Below are 13996 nucleotides of genomic sequence, written 5' to 3'. Positions count from 1 at the left end.
TGCTCAAAGAGCTATGTAATAAAAGTGAGCCAAGTATAGGACAATCAAGCCATTGTGACATCACTGATGAGGTTGGCTCTTATTGGTGGACTGAGGCATTATGACATCACAATATTAGCTCTGGTTACAAGAGACTACTACTACTACTATTTAGCATTTCTATAGCTCTACAAGGCGTACGCAGGGCTGCACAAACATAGAAGAAAGACAGTCCCTGCTCAAAGAGCTTACAATCTAATAGACAAAAAATAAAGTAAGCAAATCTAATCAATTAATGTGTACAGGAAGGAGGAGAGGAGGGTAGGTGGAGGCGAGTGGTTACAAGTGGTTACGGGTCAAAAGCAATGTTAAAGAGGTGGGCTTTCAGTCTAGATTTAAAGGTGGCCAAGGATGGGGCAAGACGTAGGGGCTCAGGAAGTTTATTCCAGTCGTAGGGTGCAGCGAGACAGAAGGCACGAAGTCTGGAGTTGGCAGTAGTGGAGAAGGGAACAGATTTGAAGGATTAGAACATTCAAATAATATAGATATGATGCTAATACTTTTCTACAACACAGCTTACCAAGGGGCCAAGTGCAGATATATAGACGGGGGGAAAAGATGGATGGTACAGAGTCAGTTGGGATAAATAGATGGGTGGCTAAACTAAAGGATAACATTGAGAATGCAGAGAAGAACTGCCGTCTGGATAATGATTCGGGACCCAGGACTGGCAGCGTTGCTAAGCTCCCGATGAAGTGGTATCGAAACAGAAGCGCTCTGTAGCGCTAGCGTTTACTAAAAGCTAAGTTGCCTGGTTTTTGTACTTCCATTAAATTGGAAGTTTTAAGAGGGATATACATATGTTCAATAAGATTGAAAATGCTATAAAAAAAATCAAAAATCGAAAAAATTCATAATTAAAAAATGGAGGTTTTTTTTTTTTAGAATAATGGCAAAGCAGCTCTGAAGGGGGATTGCTTAAGTTAGAGCAAAATATGTTGGTTTTTTGAGCTTCTGAAGTCTTTTCCTCCTAGAAACAGAGGGAACACATTGGTGAGTTAATTGATCTTGAAGCGATTATATGTTGTGAATGTTCTCATTCTACGAGACATAAGCCAAGGATTTTGAGAGTGGCTAAACTGAAGACAAGTTCTTTTTAAGGAACTGGTCTGTTGCAGGGTTTGTAGGAAGCTAGTACAGGTGCAGAATCAGTGTATAGTCAGTGGGAGAAGGACCTGGCTTTTACCTTCTTTCTGAAGTCGAGGTAGTCTCGAGTTACACGTAACTGCTCTAGGAATAAATTCCAGAGCCTGGGGGGAGGGGGGGGGGGCTACTCCTGAGAAGGCTCGCTGGCGGGTATCATATTGTACAATTTGTTTTGATGCGGAGACAGATAGTGATGCTCATTGAGAGGACCTTAGAGGTCTCAAAGGTGAGTAAATGGCTAACTTTAAAACTGCAGACTTCTGAGGCCTTTTTCCTTCCTTATTTGGATAAGAATATAAGCGAAGTGAAAAACTTTAAAATCGCATCGTTTGTTTTCTTTTTATGGCTTCCCTTATCTTTATGTTTCAACAATTTTTATTGATAATCCAGCATGTTAAACATTTTCAGTACGTCAACCTTACAAAATTTGGAATATCCAAGCATGCTGCATATAAACAACATAATATTATTCAGGATCCAAAATTTAACATTTTCTCCCCTCCCCACCCGATCTTCCCCCGCCCTCCCCCCCTCCCAAGTAGTGCATCCACCACTTTAAACATTAAGTAGTAATAACACTATATCCCAACCTGAATTGGTCAATAGCTCCAAAGATATAATACAGCCAGACAGTCTTATTGAGTACTAACCTACCCCAACCTTGAGATCCCCCCCCTACTACAATCTCTCCCCCCCCCCCCCCCCATCTAAGCCCCAGGGGCTGCGTAACCCTAGTAGCGCTCTAGAAATGTTAAGTAGTAGTAGTAGTAGGGTCTGGACTCTTAATGACCTCCCGGAACGATGGACGGGATATGGCTTCCCTTATCTTTAAACGTCTTCTTGCACCTCGAGAATTTGAACGGAGCCGCATTAGCTTCACTCTTGAGCCTGGCCAATCCTTTAGCAACAGTCTTTCCTCTGGGAGAGGGCACCATCTTTATGACATCCTGCAGGCCCCAGTGATCAGAATGTAGAACCTTTAGTTCTGCTTTCTATTGGTGACCCATTCACAGCAGATGTGGCAAGCAGTGAATCAATATTTTTAAAAATGTTTGTCAAGTCCGCAAACCCCCAACTCACTGGAGCCACAGGCTAAGTAGTACAGCAACTTCTTATGCTCAAAGGAGACAGAAGGCCCCCTTTGAGCTGCTCCTGTGCTGCTTACTGGTTCCACTACTCTGTTCCCAGTTTGATTGCTATCTCAGTTGTACTTCAGGCTATTTTAAATGGCAAGAAGTTAATCCCAGACTGTCAGATTATTTAGTTGCCTGAAAACGGTAGCGGAATTCAAGCATGCGTGGGATAAACATAAAGGAATCCTGTGCAGAAGGAATGGATCCTCAGAAGCTTAGCCGAGATTGGGAGGCGGGGCTGGTGTTTGGGTGGTGGGGCTAGTTCTGGCCAAGACTTCTACGGTCTGTGTCCTGAAAATGGCAGATACAAATCAAGGTCAGGTATACACAAAAAGTAGCACATATGAGTTTATCTTGTTGGGCAGACTGGATGGACCGTGCAGGTCTTTTTCTGCCGTCATCTACTATGTTACTATGTTTTAGATCCTTTGAAACATAAGTACCTTATGACAATGCCATCTTAACTGATTTTGTCCCCACCAGGTGGAAGAACTTAAACATTCACACAAGCTAGAAATAACTAATATCAAACTGGAAGCAGCGAGAGCCAAGAGTGAGACCGAGAGAGAGAAGAACAATATTCAAAGCCAGATGGATGGTATCATTTAAATTGGATCTAAATAGAGCGTTAATGTTGCTTGGCTTAGGAAAAATAGCAGGAGGCAAAATTCTAAAGTGTACTGTCTGTGAAGCTTATGAGCTGCACAAAACTTAATTTATATACTGTCTCCGGGCACATATTGTCAACTGCCCTTTATGCCTTAGAGATGCCTGAAGTGGCTGATTTGATTAATGGTTTTGAGGTTTTCTGGTGCATAAAGTTTCAATTTGTGAGCAGAACTGCCTGAAGAAAAGGTGTGAATCAGTACGTAGAGTACATAAAATTCACAAATGTCACTCTAAAGACATAGATTTGGTCCAAGATTAGATAAAAGGTTATGTAAGCCTTTGGGGGGGGGGGGGGGGTTGCCGGGTTGCCGGGTTCTTGAAGCCTGGATTGGCCGCTGTCGGAGACAGGATGCTGGACTTGATGGACCCTTGGTCTTTTCTCAGTATGGCGGTGCTTATGTACTTATGTACTTTTTAAACTGATGTAAACCACATTGAGCCTGCCCATGGGTGGGAAAATGTGGATATAAACGCTCTAAATAAAATAAATACAGCTGTTTTATATTAAACTGAAAATATATTTGAGGCAGTGGGGGCTAATATTTAAAGTTGTGACTGCTTATGATATCATTGGAAAGATTGTGCCTCTCTAACGTACCAAGGGCGGGGCGGTCTGCAAGGAGGTGCACGGAGCAGTTGCGTGTCTGTTGGCTCCGCCGGTTCCCTGCCCTCTCTGACATTACTTCCTGTTCCGGGGCAGGGGACCTGCGGAGCCGACAATGGTGTGACTGCTCTGTGCACCTCCAGGTGATGAGGATGATGCGCTTCAGGGGGAGGCACAATGCACCTGGGGGGGGGAGGGGGGCACAGCAGTGACCCGCCCCAGGTGGCAGCCAGCCTAGGTACGCCACTGCTGTGCCTGCCAGTGCATTGTGCAGTATGTCAAAGCAGTAATAATTGTTCTGTATGATACCTTTTAACTTTTTTATGTATGCTGCTCTTAAAGCAGATCTCCTGTTCTTTTGAGCCCCTGGGACAAATCATGTGTGGAAGAAGGACACAAGTAGCTTCAGATAAATTGATCTGGGTAGTTCTTATTACGATATCAAACATTACATGTCACGTGCACAGAAGGAAATAGATATAACATAGTAAACTAGTAAAAAAGCCCCGTTTCTGATGCAAATGAAACGGGGGCTAGCAATGTTTTCTTCTGTGTGCATGTGGGAGTGTGTGTGTCCCTGCCCTCTGGCCTCTCTCCCCTCCCCCCTCTGAGTCCTTCACTGTTACAGAGCCAGCGATTTGATTTCGTGCTCTGCTTTCCTTCACTGACTGTGTTACAGAGAGGGCGGGGCAGACACTCATAGGGAAACCGGATCTCTCGCCCCCTTCACACTTCCGGCTGGAGGCTTCATAGAACGTTGGTTTTGCCTTTTATATAGAGAGATGATGACACACACAGCAAAGGTGACACAAAAAAAAGCCCTCTCGGATGCTAAATGTCTTTTATTGTCAATAAAACAAAACTCAACATGGGTCAAATCTTGTTTGTTGACAAAGACTTGTAGCGCCTGAGAGGGTCTTTTGGTGTCACCTTCGCTGTGTGTGTCGTGGTTTCTGGTTCTTGTGGAGGCTTGTTCCTTTTTTTTTTTTTTCCTTCTGAACATAGTAAATGATGGCAGATAAAGGCTCACATGGTCCATCCAGTCTTCCCAGAAAGGTGGCCAGGGTTGCATTTGCTGCTCCAAGCAGGTTACCCCCCCTCTTTTATTGTTAGGGTTGTACCTGTCTCTCTCTTCAGGTTACCCCCCCCCCTATACGTCTCTCTTTTATTTGTTTGAGTCATTTATGTTTTGCTTTCAGTGGACGTACTCAGTGCTTTTATTCCATCCTCTTGCCATATAGGGATCCTCTGTGTTTATCCTACATCCTTTTGAATGTCATCACTGTTTTGTCCCTACCACCTTCCACAGAAGACTATTCCAGACATCCTCTGTGAAAAATATTTCCTGATGTTGCAGCTTCATTTCTTGTCCTCTATTTCTGTAGGCTCCCAATGTTTGGAAAAGGTTTGTTTGTTTATTTACATCTTTCAAGTATTTTAAATGTCTGTATCATATCTCTCCTATCCCTCCTCCCTTCCAGTGCATATATATTTATATATAATCAGGGCCGCCGAGAGGGGGGGGACAGGGAGGACAAAATTCCTTGGGCCTCCAAGGGGGGCCCAGTGCCGCAGTCCACGGTCTCACCCGCCCACCCTCAGCTCCATCGATAGCCCCCCTCCATCCGCCACTGGGCCCCCCTGCATTCAAATCACAGCGCCTCACCTCCGTGGTGAAATCGCAGCGGCAGATCGCCTCCCTTTGGGCCTTCCCTCCCTTTGTCCCGCCCTAGTCTGATGTAACTTCCTGTTTCCGTGAGGGTGGGACACAGGGAGGGAAGACCCGAAGGAAGGCGATCTGGCACTGCACTTTCACACGGAGGTGAGGCGCTGTGATTGGAATGCAGGGGGCCCGGTGGCGGACGGAGGGGGGCTGTTGACAGGGCTGGGGGTGGGCGGGTGGAGACTGGGGACTGTAGCGGGGCGGCCTTGTCCCGGGCCCGGCCCAGTCTTGTGGCTGAGACCCCACACCATTTTGGTTGCTTTCTTATGACCGCTTGTGTATTTATGTATTTAATGATTTTGTATGTGATATTGTACACCACCTACAATGTTAGATTGCATGGTGTAGAAATTTAGTAAATAAATGAACAAATACATACATCACTCTATATTTCTTCACATTAAAACGTAACTGTCAAGCATTAGCCCATGCTTCTAATTTTTGTAGGTCATTTCTCATGGTGTCCACTCTGTTGCTAATCTTTGTGTCTTCTGCAAAAAGCAAATTCTGTGTACCATCACCCTCTTGTTTTCCTCTCAGCCAATTTCTGATCTAGTTAACCACTTGGGATTCCATCCTGAAGCTGCTCATTCTGTTCAGGAGACTCCTATGAGGAATAGTATTGAAGGCTTTACTGAAATCTAAGTGGACCATATCCAGTGCATGTCCTCGATCCAGTTCTTTTGTCACGCAGTCAGAGAAATCGATTGTATTCCTTTGGTATAATCTACCTTTGGTGAAGCCATGTGGCCTCAGATTTTGCATCCCATTGGATTCTAGAAAGCTCACGCTCCTTTCGTTCAGCAGTATCTCCATTATATTTCCACCACCGAGTTAAGACCACCAGCCTGTAGTTTCCACTTTTGTGAAGAGGGACCACATCGACCTTTCTCCAGTCCTGGAATGTATCTCATTGGGCCCAATGGTTTTGTCCACTCTCTGTTTTCCAAGCTGTTCATAAATGCTATCTTATGTCAATGGTGTAGTATGCCATCCTCATATGTCAGTTATCTGCAGGCCTTGTCCAGGTTTTTCTTCCATTAACACTGAACAGAAGTGTTCATTGACCATTTCCACTTTTCCTTCATCACTTTCCACACATTAGCACTCAGCACATTTGAGTTTCATAATTCCACCTCTGTCTTTCCTTCTTTCCCCAATATACCTGAAAATGTCTTATGACCTTCTTATATTTCTTTAGCCATATTTTCTTCTGTCCTTGCATTTGCCATCCTGATTTCTTTCTTTGATTCTTTCAGCTTTATACAGGATTCTTTGTTTTGTGATATTCTGTATTTTGTGACGGCTACCTTTATTGTCTTGACTTTCACAGCCACTTCTTTGGAGAACCATATCAGTTTTCTTTTCCTTTTGCTTTTCTTTATTTTCTTTACCTAAAGATCAATAGTCCTTTTCATAGCCCCTCTCAGTTTAGCCCCACTGTCTTTTCACTTGCCTTATTTTCTCATACCTTGCTAGTTCCTCTTTTAGGTACTTTCCATTTTGCCACAATATTTGAAATTCAGAGCTTGGTGGTATTTTTCTCAGCATGGTCGTTATTCAACTTTAGTGCTGCAGCTCGATTTAAATTTTTAATCGCGATTAATCGCGTGATTACAACCTTTAATTGAAATGCAGCCATAAAAAAAAAAATTAAAGAATAAAAGGTATGAAAAGATAAGAAATACAAAATAAAAATTGGAAAAATTACACATTTAAAGAATCTAAAACAGCATGCAGAATGAAGGGGGGCAGACTCAAGAAAAATGTCAGGAAGTATTTTTTCACGGAGAGAGTGGTGGATACTTGGAATGCCCTCCCGCGGGAGGTGGTGGAGATGAAAACGGTAACGGAATTCAAACATACGTGGGATAAACATAAAGGAATCCTGTTGAAAAGGAATGGATCCTCAGAAGCTTAGCCGAGATTGGGTGGGGGAGGCGGGGCTAGTGCTGGGCAAGACTTCTATGCTCTGTGCCCTGAAAATGGCAGATACATGTCAAGGTACGGTAGACACAAAAAGTAGCACATATGAGTTTATCTTATTGGGCAGACTGGATGGACCGTGCAGGTCTTTTTCTACCGTCATCTACTATGTTACTGTGAATAGCTATAAACAGCCTTATAGTTTTCACAGCCTACTTCAGAATTGCAAGCTTATCTACTATTGCTGCTTCTAAAAACATGATACTGCTTTAACATTTGGAAGCACCCGGAATTTTCTGTTTCATTTTGAAAATGCTTTTTTCCATTAGCAAGCAGGATTGAGTCAGGCATACAAGCGATGACATTATCTGGTGGTGCCGGGACAGAACAACTCTTTCGAAGCTCAGAACGAATGTAAAGCTCTGAGCATGTTTGGGCCTTCTGCGCTCGATGGTCTCCCCTGTCTTGCAGATTTGTTTTCGTTGTTCTTCCAAACAGATGCAAAAACAGAGCTGTCCATACTGAACAGGTTTGTTTGTTTGTTTATTTATTGAGACATTCACCCAAGGTGGTTACAGTTTTTAACAATAGTAAAATGACCAAGAATAAATATAAATACAATAAATGAGTTAAACTTGAAAACAGCAAATTAAAACCTAATAATAGGACTAACATGAAACAATATCAAAAATATACACATTTTTTTTAAATGTATTTATTTATAATTTTTAATTACATACCAAGCAAAACACGCTTGTACAGAAAGTAGTTAAATACAGAATCATTTAAGGAGAAATAAAGAAAGAAAAAAAAAAGGGAAAAAGAAGGGAGTGAATCATGTTCATTCCCTCAATTTATATTTAAACCACTAAAGTCCACAAGTACAATTCAAGATTTACGACTTGGAGAATTAGTTCAAATAATAATATTAACAAAGAAAAAAAAGAGCAAAAAAACTGTGGAGCTACAAGGAATATTTCTCTCTCAGGACACATGAGTCTCTCTTTTAATTCTCTTGGTTGCTAAGAATTCAGTGAGATGTTTAGGTTCAAAGAACACATATTTGATAGATTCAGTGCCGTAGCGAGGGCTAATGGCACCCGGGGTGGGTCGCCGCTGCGCACCCCCCCCCCCCGGACCGCATTCTTACCTGCGGGAGGGCCGCCTCGGGTGCACGCGCTCGGAGCTGCGTCGGCCCCGCTGGTTCCCTGCTCTCTCTGCTCCGGAACAGGAAGTAACCTGTTCCGGGGCAGAGGGAGCAGGGAACCAGCGGGGCCGGCACCCCCCCAAGCGCTTGCACCTGGGGCGGACCGCCCCTCCCGCCCCCCCCCCCCCTTCCTACGCCACTGGATAGATTGATATCTAACTATGCATTTACATGGGTAATGCAAAAAAAAAAAAAAAGATAAAATATACACATTTAACAGCACTGAAATTCAAATAACAAAGATAGAAAGTATAATACTAATGAAACATCTAAGAAGCATGCATTAGAACATTCAAATAACACAGATATGATACTAATGCTTTTCTACAACACAGCTTACCATGTAGCTGAGGGGCCAAGTGCAGATATATAGATGGGGGAAAAAGATCGGTGGCTAAACTCTAGGCAAGTTCTTTATACAGTTAAACAAGATAACGTATTGGTCTAAGTTACAGTGCGTGTAACAAGGTAGTCCAGGTGCAGAGTGGTGTATAGTCAGTCACCCTATGTATTAAAGGCTTGGGAGAAGAGCCAGGCATTTACCTGTTTCCTGAAGTAGAGGTAGTCTCGAGTTAGACGTAGCTCCTCTGGGAGTAAATTCCAGAGCATGGGGGCTACTCCTGAGAAGGCTCGCTGACAGGTATCACATCATACAATTTCTTTTTATGAGGGGACAGATAGTGATTCTCATTGAGAGGACCTTAGAGGCCTCTAAGGTGTGTATATTATTATTATTAGCATTTGTATAGCGCTACCAGACGCACGCAGTGCTGAACACCTGGCACAGAGAGACAGTCCCTGCTCAATAGACAAGACAAATAAGGGCGAGAGAAGTACTGGGTGAGAAGGAACAAGGGGGGAGGGCAAATGAGTAGTGGCTAGGAGCCAAAACATTCCATCTAGAATCTCAATAGTAGCAACATTCCATGTTCCACTGCATTAACCACTAGGCTACTCTTTCACTAGCAACATTCCATGTAGAAGCCTGCCCTTGCAGATCAGCAATGCGGCCGCGCAGGCTTCTGTTTCTGTGAGTCTGACGTCCTGCACGTCCTGCCTAGACTCACAGAAACAGAAGCCTGCGCGGCCGCGTTGCTCATCTGCAAGGGCAGGCTTCTACATGGAATGTTATTATTATTAACATTTGTATAGTGCTACCAGACGTACGCAGCGCTGAACACCTGACACAGACAAACAGTCCCTGCTCGATAGAGCTTACAATCTAAAAATACAGACAGACAAGACAGTTAAGGGCGAGGGAAGTACTGGGTGAGAAAGAACAAGGGGAGGGCAATTGAGTAGTGGCTAGGAGCCAAAAGCAGCGGTGAAAAGGTGGGTTTTCAGCCTAGATTTGAAAACAGGTAGAGATGGAGCTAGACGTACAGGCTCAGGAAGTCTATTCCAGGCATAAGGTGCCGCGAGAAGCCTGGAGTTAGCAGTGGCGGAGAAGGGGGACGACGAGAGATTTGTCCAGTGAGCGGAGTTCACGGGGAGGAATGTAGGGAGAGATGAGAATGGAGAGGTAAGTACTCTGGCGCATTTTGTCTGAGGACCTTGAAAATCAAACATAGAGTTTTAAATGTAGCCCTGTAAGGTACTAGTAGCCAGTGTAGCTTTTGCAGGAAAGTTGTGATGCAGTCACGCTGCTTACGGCCTTCTATCAGTCTTGCTGCAGCAATCTGAATTAGTTGGAGCTGATGCAAACTCTTTTTGGTTTGACCAGTGTACAAGGCATTACAGTAGTCTAGTTGTGACGTTATCATGGCATGGTCAGACTTGTCTTATCAATATATGGAGAGATTTTGTAGCTGCCACAGGTGATGAGACAATTTTTAAAGGTTGTTTGAATTTGTGGGATCAAAGTGAGTGATGAGCCTAGCAGTATCCCAAGATCCCTGACCTGTGATTTTAGGGGGAGTTCATATTTCTTCAACTCTGGATTCAAGGATAGGGGGGATGTAGGTGCCGCATGGAAACTTTCTTCGTGTTTTTTCTTTTTGCGTTTTTCTTATTCAGTGCCTTAGAGAGGCATTTTTGAAAGGATGTCCAAGTGAGAACATCCCAAACGGACTTCCATTCCACATATATTTTCAAATGGGATACAACCTGTTCGAAAATACGTGAGATTGACGTCCATGTGCTGAAAATGTTCAGCATGAATGAACATCCATTTTATAAACTGAAATGTCCAAATTTTGAATGGGGGGGAAAAAACAAGGGACATGGACATCTGTATAGCAGCATTCTTAGAAAATGGCTACACAGGTGTCCATGCAGAGCATGTTTAGCACAGTGGACTGTAAACCAAGGGGCCTAGGTTAAATTTTTGTTTTTGTAATTGTGAGCCCTCCAGGAACAGAAAAATACCTACTGTACTTCAGTAGCCGTCAGTCTTGCAGGTGTCTCATATATATATATAGGTACAGTAGGTATTTTTCTGCTTCTGGAGGGCTCACAATTAAAAAATAAATAAAATAAAAAAGTAGGATTTGAACTTTGATCCCTTTGGTTTACTGTCCATTGTACTAACCACTAGGTTACCTCAGACCTGACCTGCTTCCTGCTTTGTTAAGAATGTCCATAATACCTGAAATTATCATAGAGCCTGGTATCTCCTTCCAGTTTCACTTTCAAGTGAGAGAGACGGGGACTGCAACCACTAGGGGATTAAGGAGGTGTCGTGCCTTAATCCCGCCGCTGGACAGCTGCTCGATCAGAGCACCTTTCTCTAACCTGGACATTCCTGAAACAGGTCTAAATAAGGACGTCCTTCTTTTTAAACATGGACATTTCTTCCCCTTTTGGTAATTGCTGTTGGATGACCAGATTTCAGGCCCTCCGTAGTCCCACCCAGAACACACCCACTTGCTATTTGGACAAATGGGTATGATGCTCCTATTCTGCCTTTGAAAAATCGGGATTTGGAGGTTTCAAGTACATGGATGTCCATTTTGGCCTTTTGAGACGTCCATATGCTTAAAAAATGAGTGCCGTAGTTTGTCAGTATATTCTAAACTGCCTTGTTTAGTGAAGAACGGTATATCAAGCTTAAAATAAACATAAGCAGAATAGAACCTGTTCCAGTTTAGGAAAGGAATTGAGGATTTTTCTCCGGGTGCTTCCTGATCCCCCAGAAAGGAGGATTGCTTCCCATACTAGACCTCAAGGACGTCAAACTATTCCGGTGCAAAGAAAAGTTCAAGATGAACACTTTTCCCTCCATCCTTCCCTACATGATGATGAGAGATTGGTTGGCTCTCAAAGATGCTTACACACATATCTTGATTGATCCCAGCTGCAGAACCTACCTCTAGTTCCTTCTGCATCACGACCATTACCAGTACAAAGTCCTTCTCTTTAGCATCTCATTGGAACCCCCAGTTTTCACCAAATGCCTCAGGGTGATGGCTGCTCACCTACACAGGTAGGGATGTTTATTTTGCCATACCTTATCGACTGGTTTTTGTTGGCTACCTCAAAACATCTGGCCCTTATCCTCAGAGGTGAAACAATATGCCTTCTTCAGAGCCTTGTGTTTATCATCAACGTTTGAGAAGTCAGTGTTTCAACCCAACAGCATTTTGTTCATAGATACTGAAAGCTTTTCTGCCACAAGATAGATAGATTATAAAGGCTAATGCTTCAGGTCCTCAGCGTTCTGTTTGGCCATATGGCCATTGTGGCTAATACTGTATTCTGAGCCTGCCTGAAAATGAACCACAGTGGGAAGGCCCATGCATGCTCAGAACTTTACACTAGTTCTGAGCTCTGGAAGAGCTATTCCATTCCTCTGTCATCAGATGATGTCATCCCCTGGTGTACCTGATGAATCCGGCAGTCTGTGAAAAAATGCCATTTACAGGTAAGAAACAATGCTTTCTCTCTCTGCCTTGGGACCTGTCTACATAGTAAGTGACGGCAGAAAAAGACCTGTACGGTCCATCCAGTCTGCCCAACAAGATAAACTCATATGTGCTACTTTATGTGTATACAAGACCTTGATTTGTATCTGCCATTTTCAGGGCACAGACCGTAGAAGTCTGCCCAGCACTAGCCCTGCCTCCCAACCACCAGTGCTGCCACCCAATCTGTGCTAAGCTTCTGAGGATCCATTTCTTCTAAACAGGATTCCTTTATGTTTATGCCATGCTTTTTTGAATTTCGTTACCGTTGTCATCTCCACCACCTCCCTCGGGAGGGCATTCCAAGTATCCACCACTCGGTCCATGACTCTTGACTATCTCACTGTAAGCCTTAATTTGGATCTACTTGGGGAGAGGAGTAACCTAAAGAGTAGTGGACTGAGAACCAGAGAAAACAGGGTTCAAATCCTACTGATGCTCCTTGTGATCTTGGGTATGTCACTTAACCCTTCATTGCCTCAAGAATAAACTTAGGGACCCTTTACTAAATTGCATAAGCGTCTACACGCGCCACCGCACGGCTACTGTGTGGCTCTTCCGGTAATTTCATTTTTGGTGTGCGTCCGATACGCGTGTCGGAAAAATAATTTTGGACGTGCGTATTGGATGCATGCCGAGTGGCATTTGATGCATGTAGATCATTACCGCCTGGTTACTGCTTGAGACTTTACCGCAAGGTCAATGGCTGTTGGTAAGGTCAGACCTAAAATGGACACATGACAATTTTGATTTTGACGTATGTCCATTTTCGGCAAAAATTAAAAGGCCTTTTTTTACAGGCGCGCTGAAAAATGGACCAGCGTGCGCCCAAAACCCGTGCCTACACTACGGCAAGCCATTTTTCAGCGCACCTTAGTAAAAGGCCTCCTTAGGTTGTAAACCCTCCGGACAGAGGGGAACTATGTACTCAACCTGCATACAGCTTGTTTTGGGCTACTTCTGAAAGGCACGATGCTTTTTCCCAACTTGCTTAGTAGTCATTGTAGGGATAGTCTTTATCATAGGGTCAAGCATCAGAACTCCTTCCAGAATTCTGCTGTCATGGGCTCTAAATCTGTCCACTAGGTGTCACTGTTGCACAGTGATGTGACTTCCTCCTCCAAGGCATTGTGAATGTTGTCTCTGCAGCATCTCAAACCCTGGCTGGTCCATGGAATGGAAGCCTTGATTGAACCCAGGCATTTCTCATGGCAGCGCAAAGCACTGCAAAGTGAACTCGTGTTTGATAAATCTGCATTTAAAAATAAGGGAAATTCATGGGGTACAGAGTTTTTCATATCTAGTTGCTGTTCAGGTCCATGCTAGTCTTGCAGTGATTAAAAGCAGTAACCGCCTATGAGCTATTTAAAAGATCATATGTGATGAACTGTCACTGTTTAGTTTCTAATAGATTTAAGTACAGTAAAGTATAAATGTTTGCTGATATTTTGTCATATTGCATAAAACAGAAATGGTGTCCGAGAATGAGATTCTGAAGGCAGCAGTGGAGCGCCACAGAGCTCTCCTAGCAGAAAAGGAACGCGAGTTGATACGCAAAATCCAGTCGGCCAAAGAAGAAGGCTTTCAAAACATCGCAGCACTGCAAGATGAAAAGTGAGTGCCCCATAATCAGCTGCTTATTTAGGA

General features: G+C 43.7%; 1 protein-coding gene across 2 annotated transcripts in view; it reads left to right on the top strand.

Moving 5' to 3' along the window:
- CEP83 (centrosomal protein 83) overlaps positions 1 to 13996 on the top strand; it is a 60268-nt gene that overhangs the window by 28160 nt on the left and 18112 nt on the right. For both annotated transcript variants that reach the window (XM_030214604.1, XM_030214603.1), the window contains exons 8-9: positions 2802 to 2916; positions 13819 to 13963. In XM_030214604.1, the coding sequence (XP_030070464.1) occupies positions 2802 to 2916; positions 13819 to 13963 (260 nt within the window). The remainder of the gene's footprint in view (positions 1 to 2801; positions 2917 to 13818; positions 13964 to 13996) is intronic.

Source organism: Microcaecilia unicolor, chromosome 9 (genome assembly GCF_901765095.1).
Source record: "Microcaecilia unicolor chromosome 9, aMicUni1.1, whole genome shotgun sequence".
Taxonomy (NCBI): Eukaryota; Metazoa; Chordata; class Amphibia; order Gymnophiona; family Siphonopidae; genus Microcaecilia; species Microcaecilia unicolor.
The sequence above is the reverse complement of the archived record's forward strand: the minus strand, read 5'-3'. Positions and strand labels throughout refer to the sequence as shown.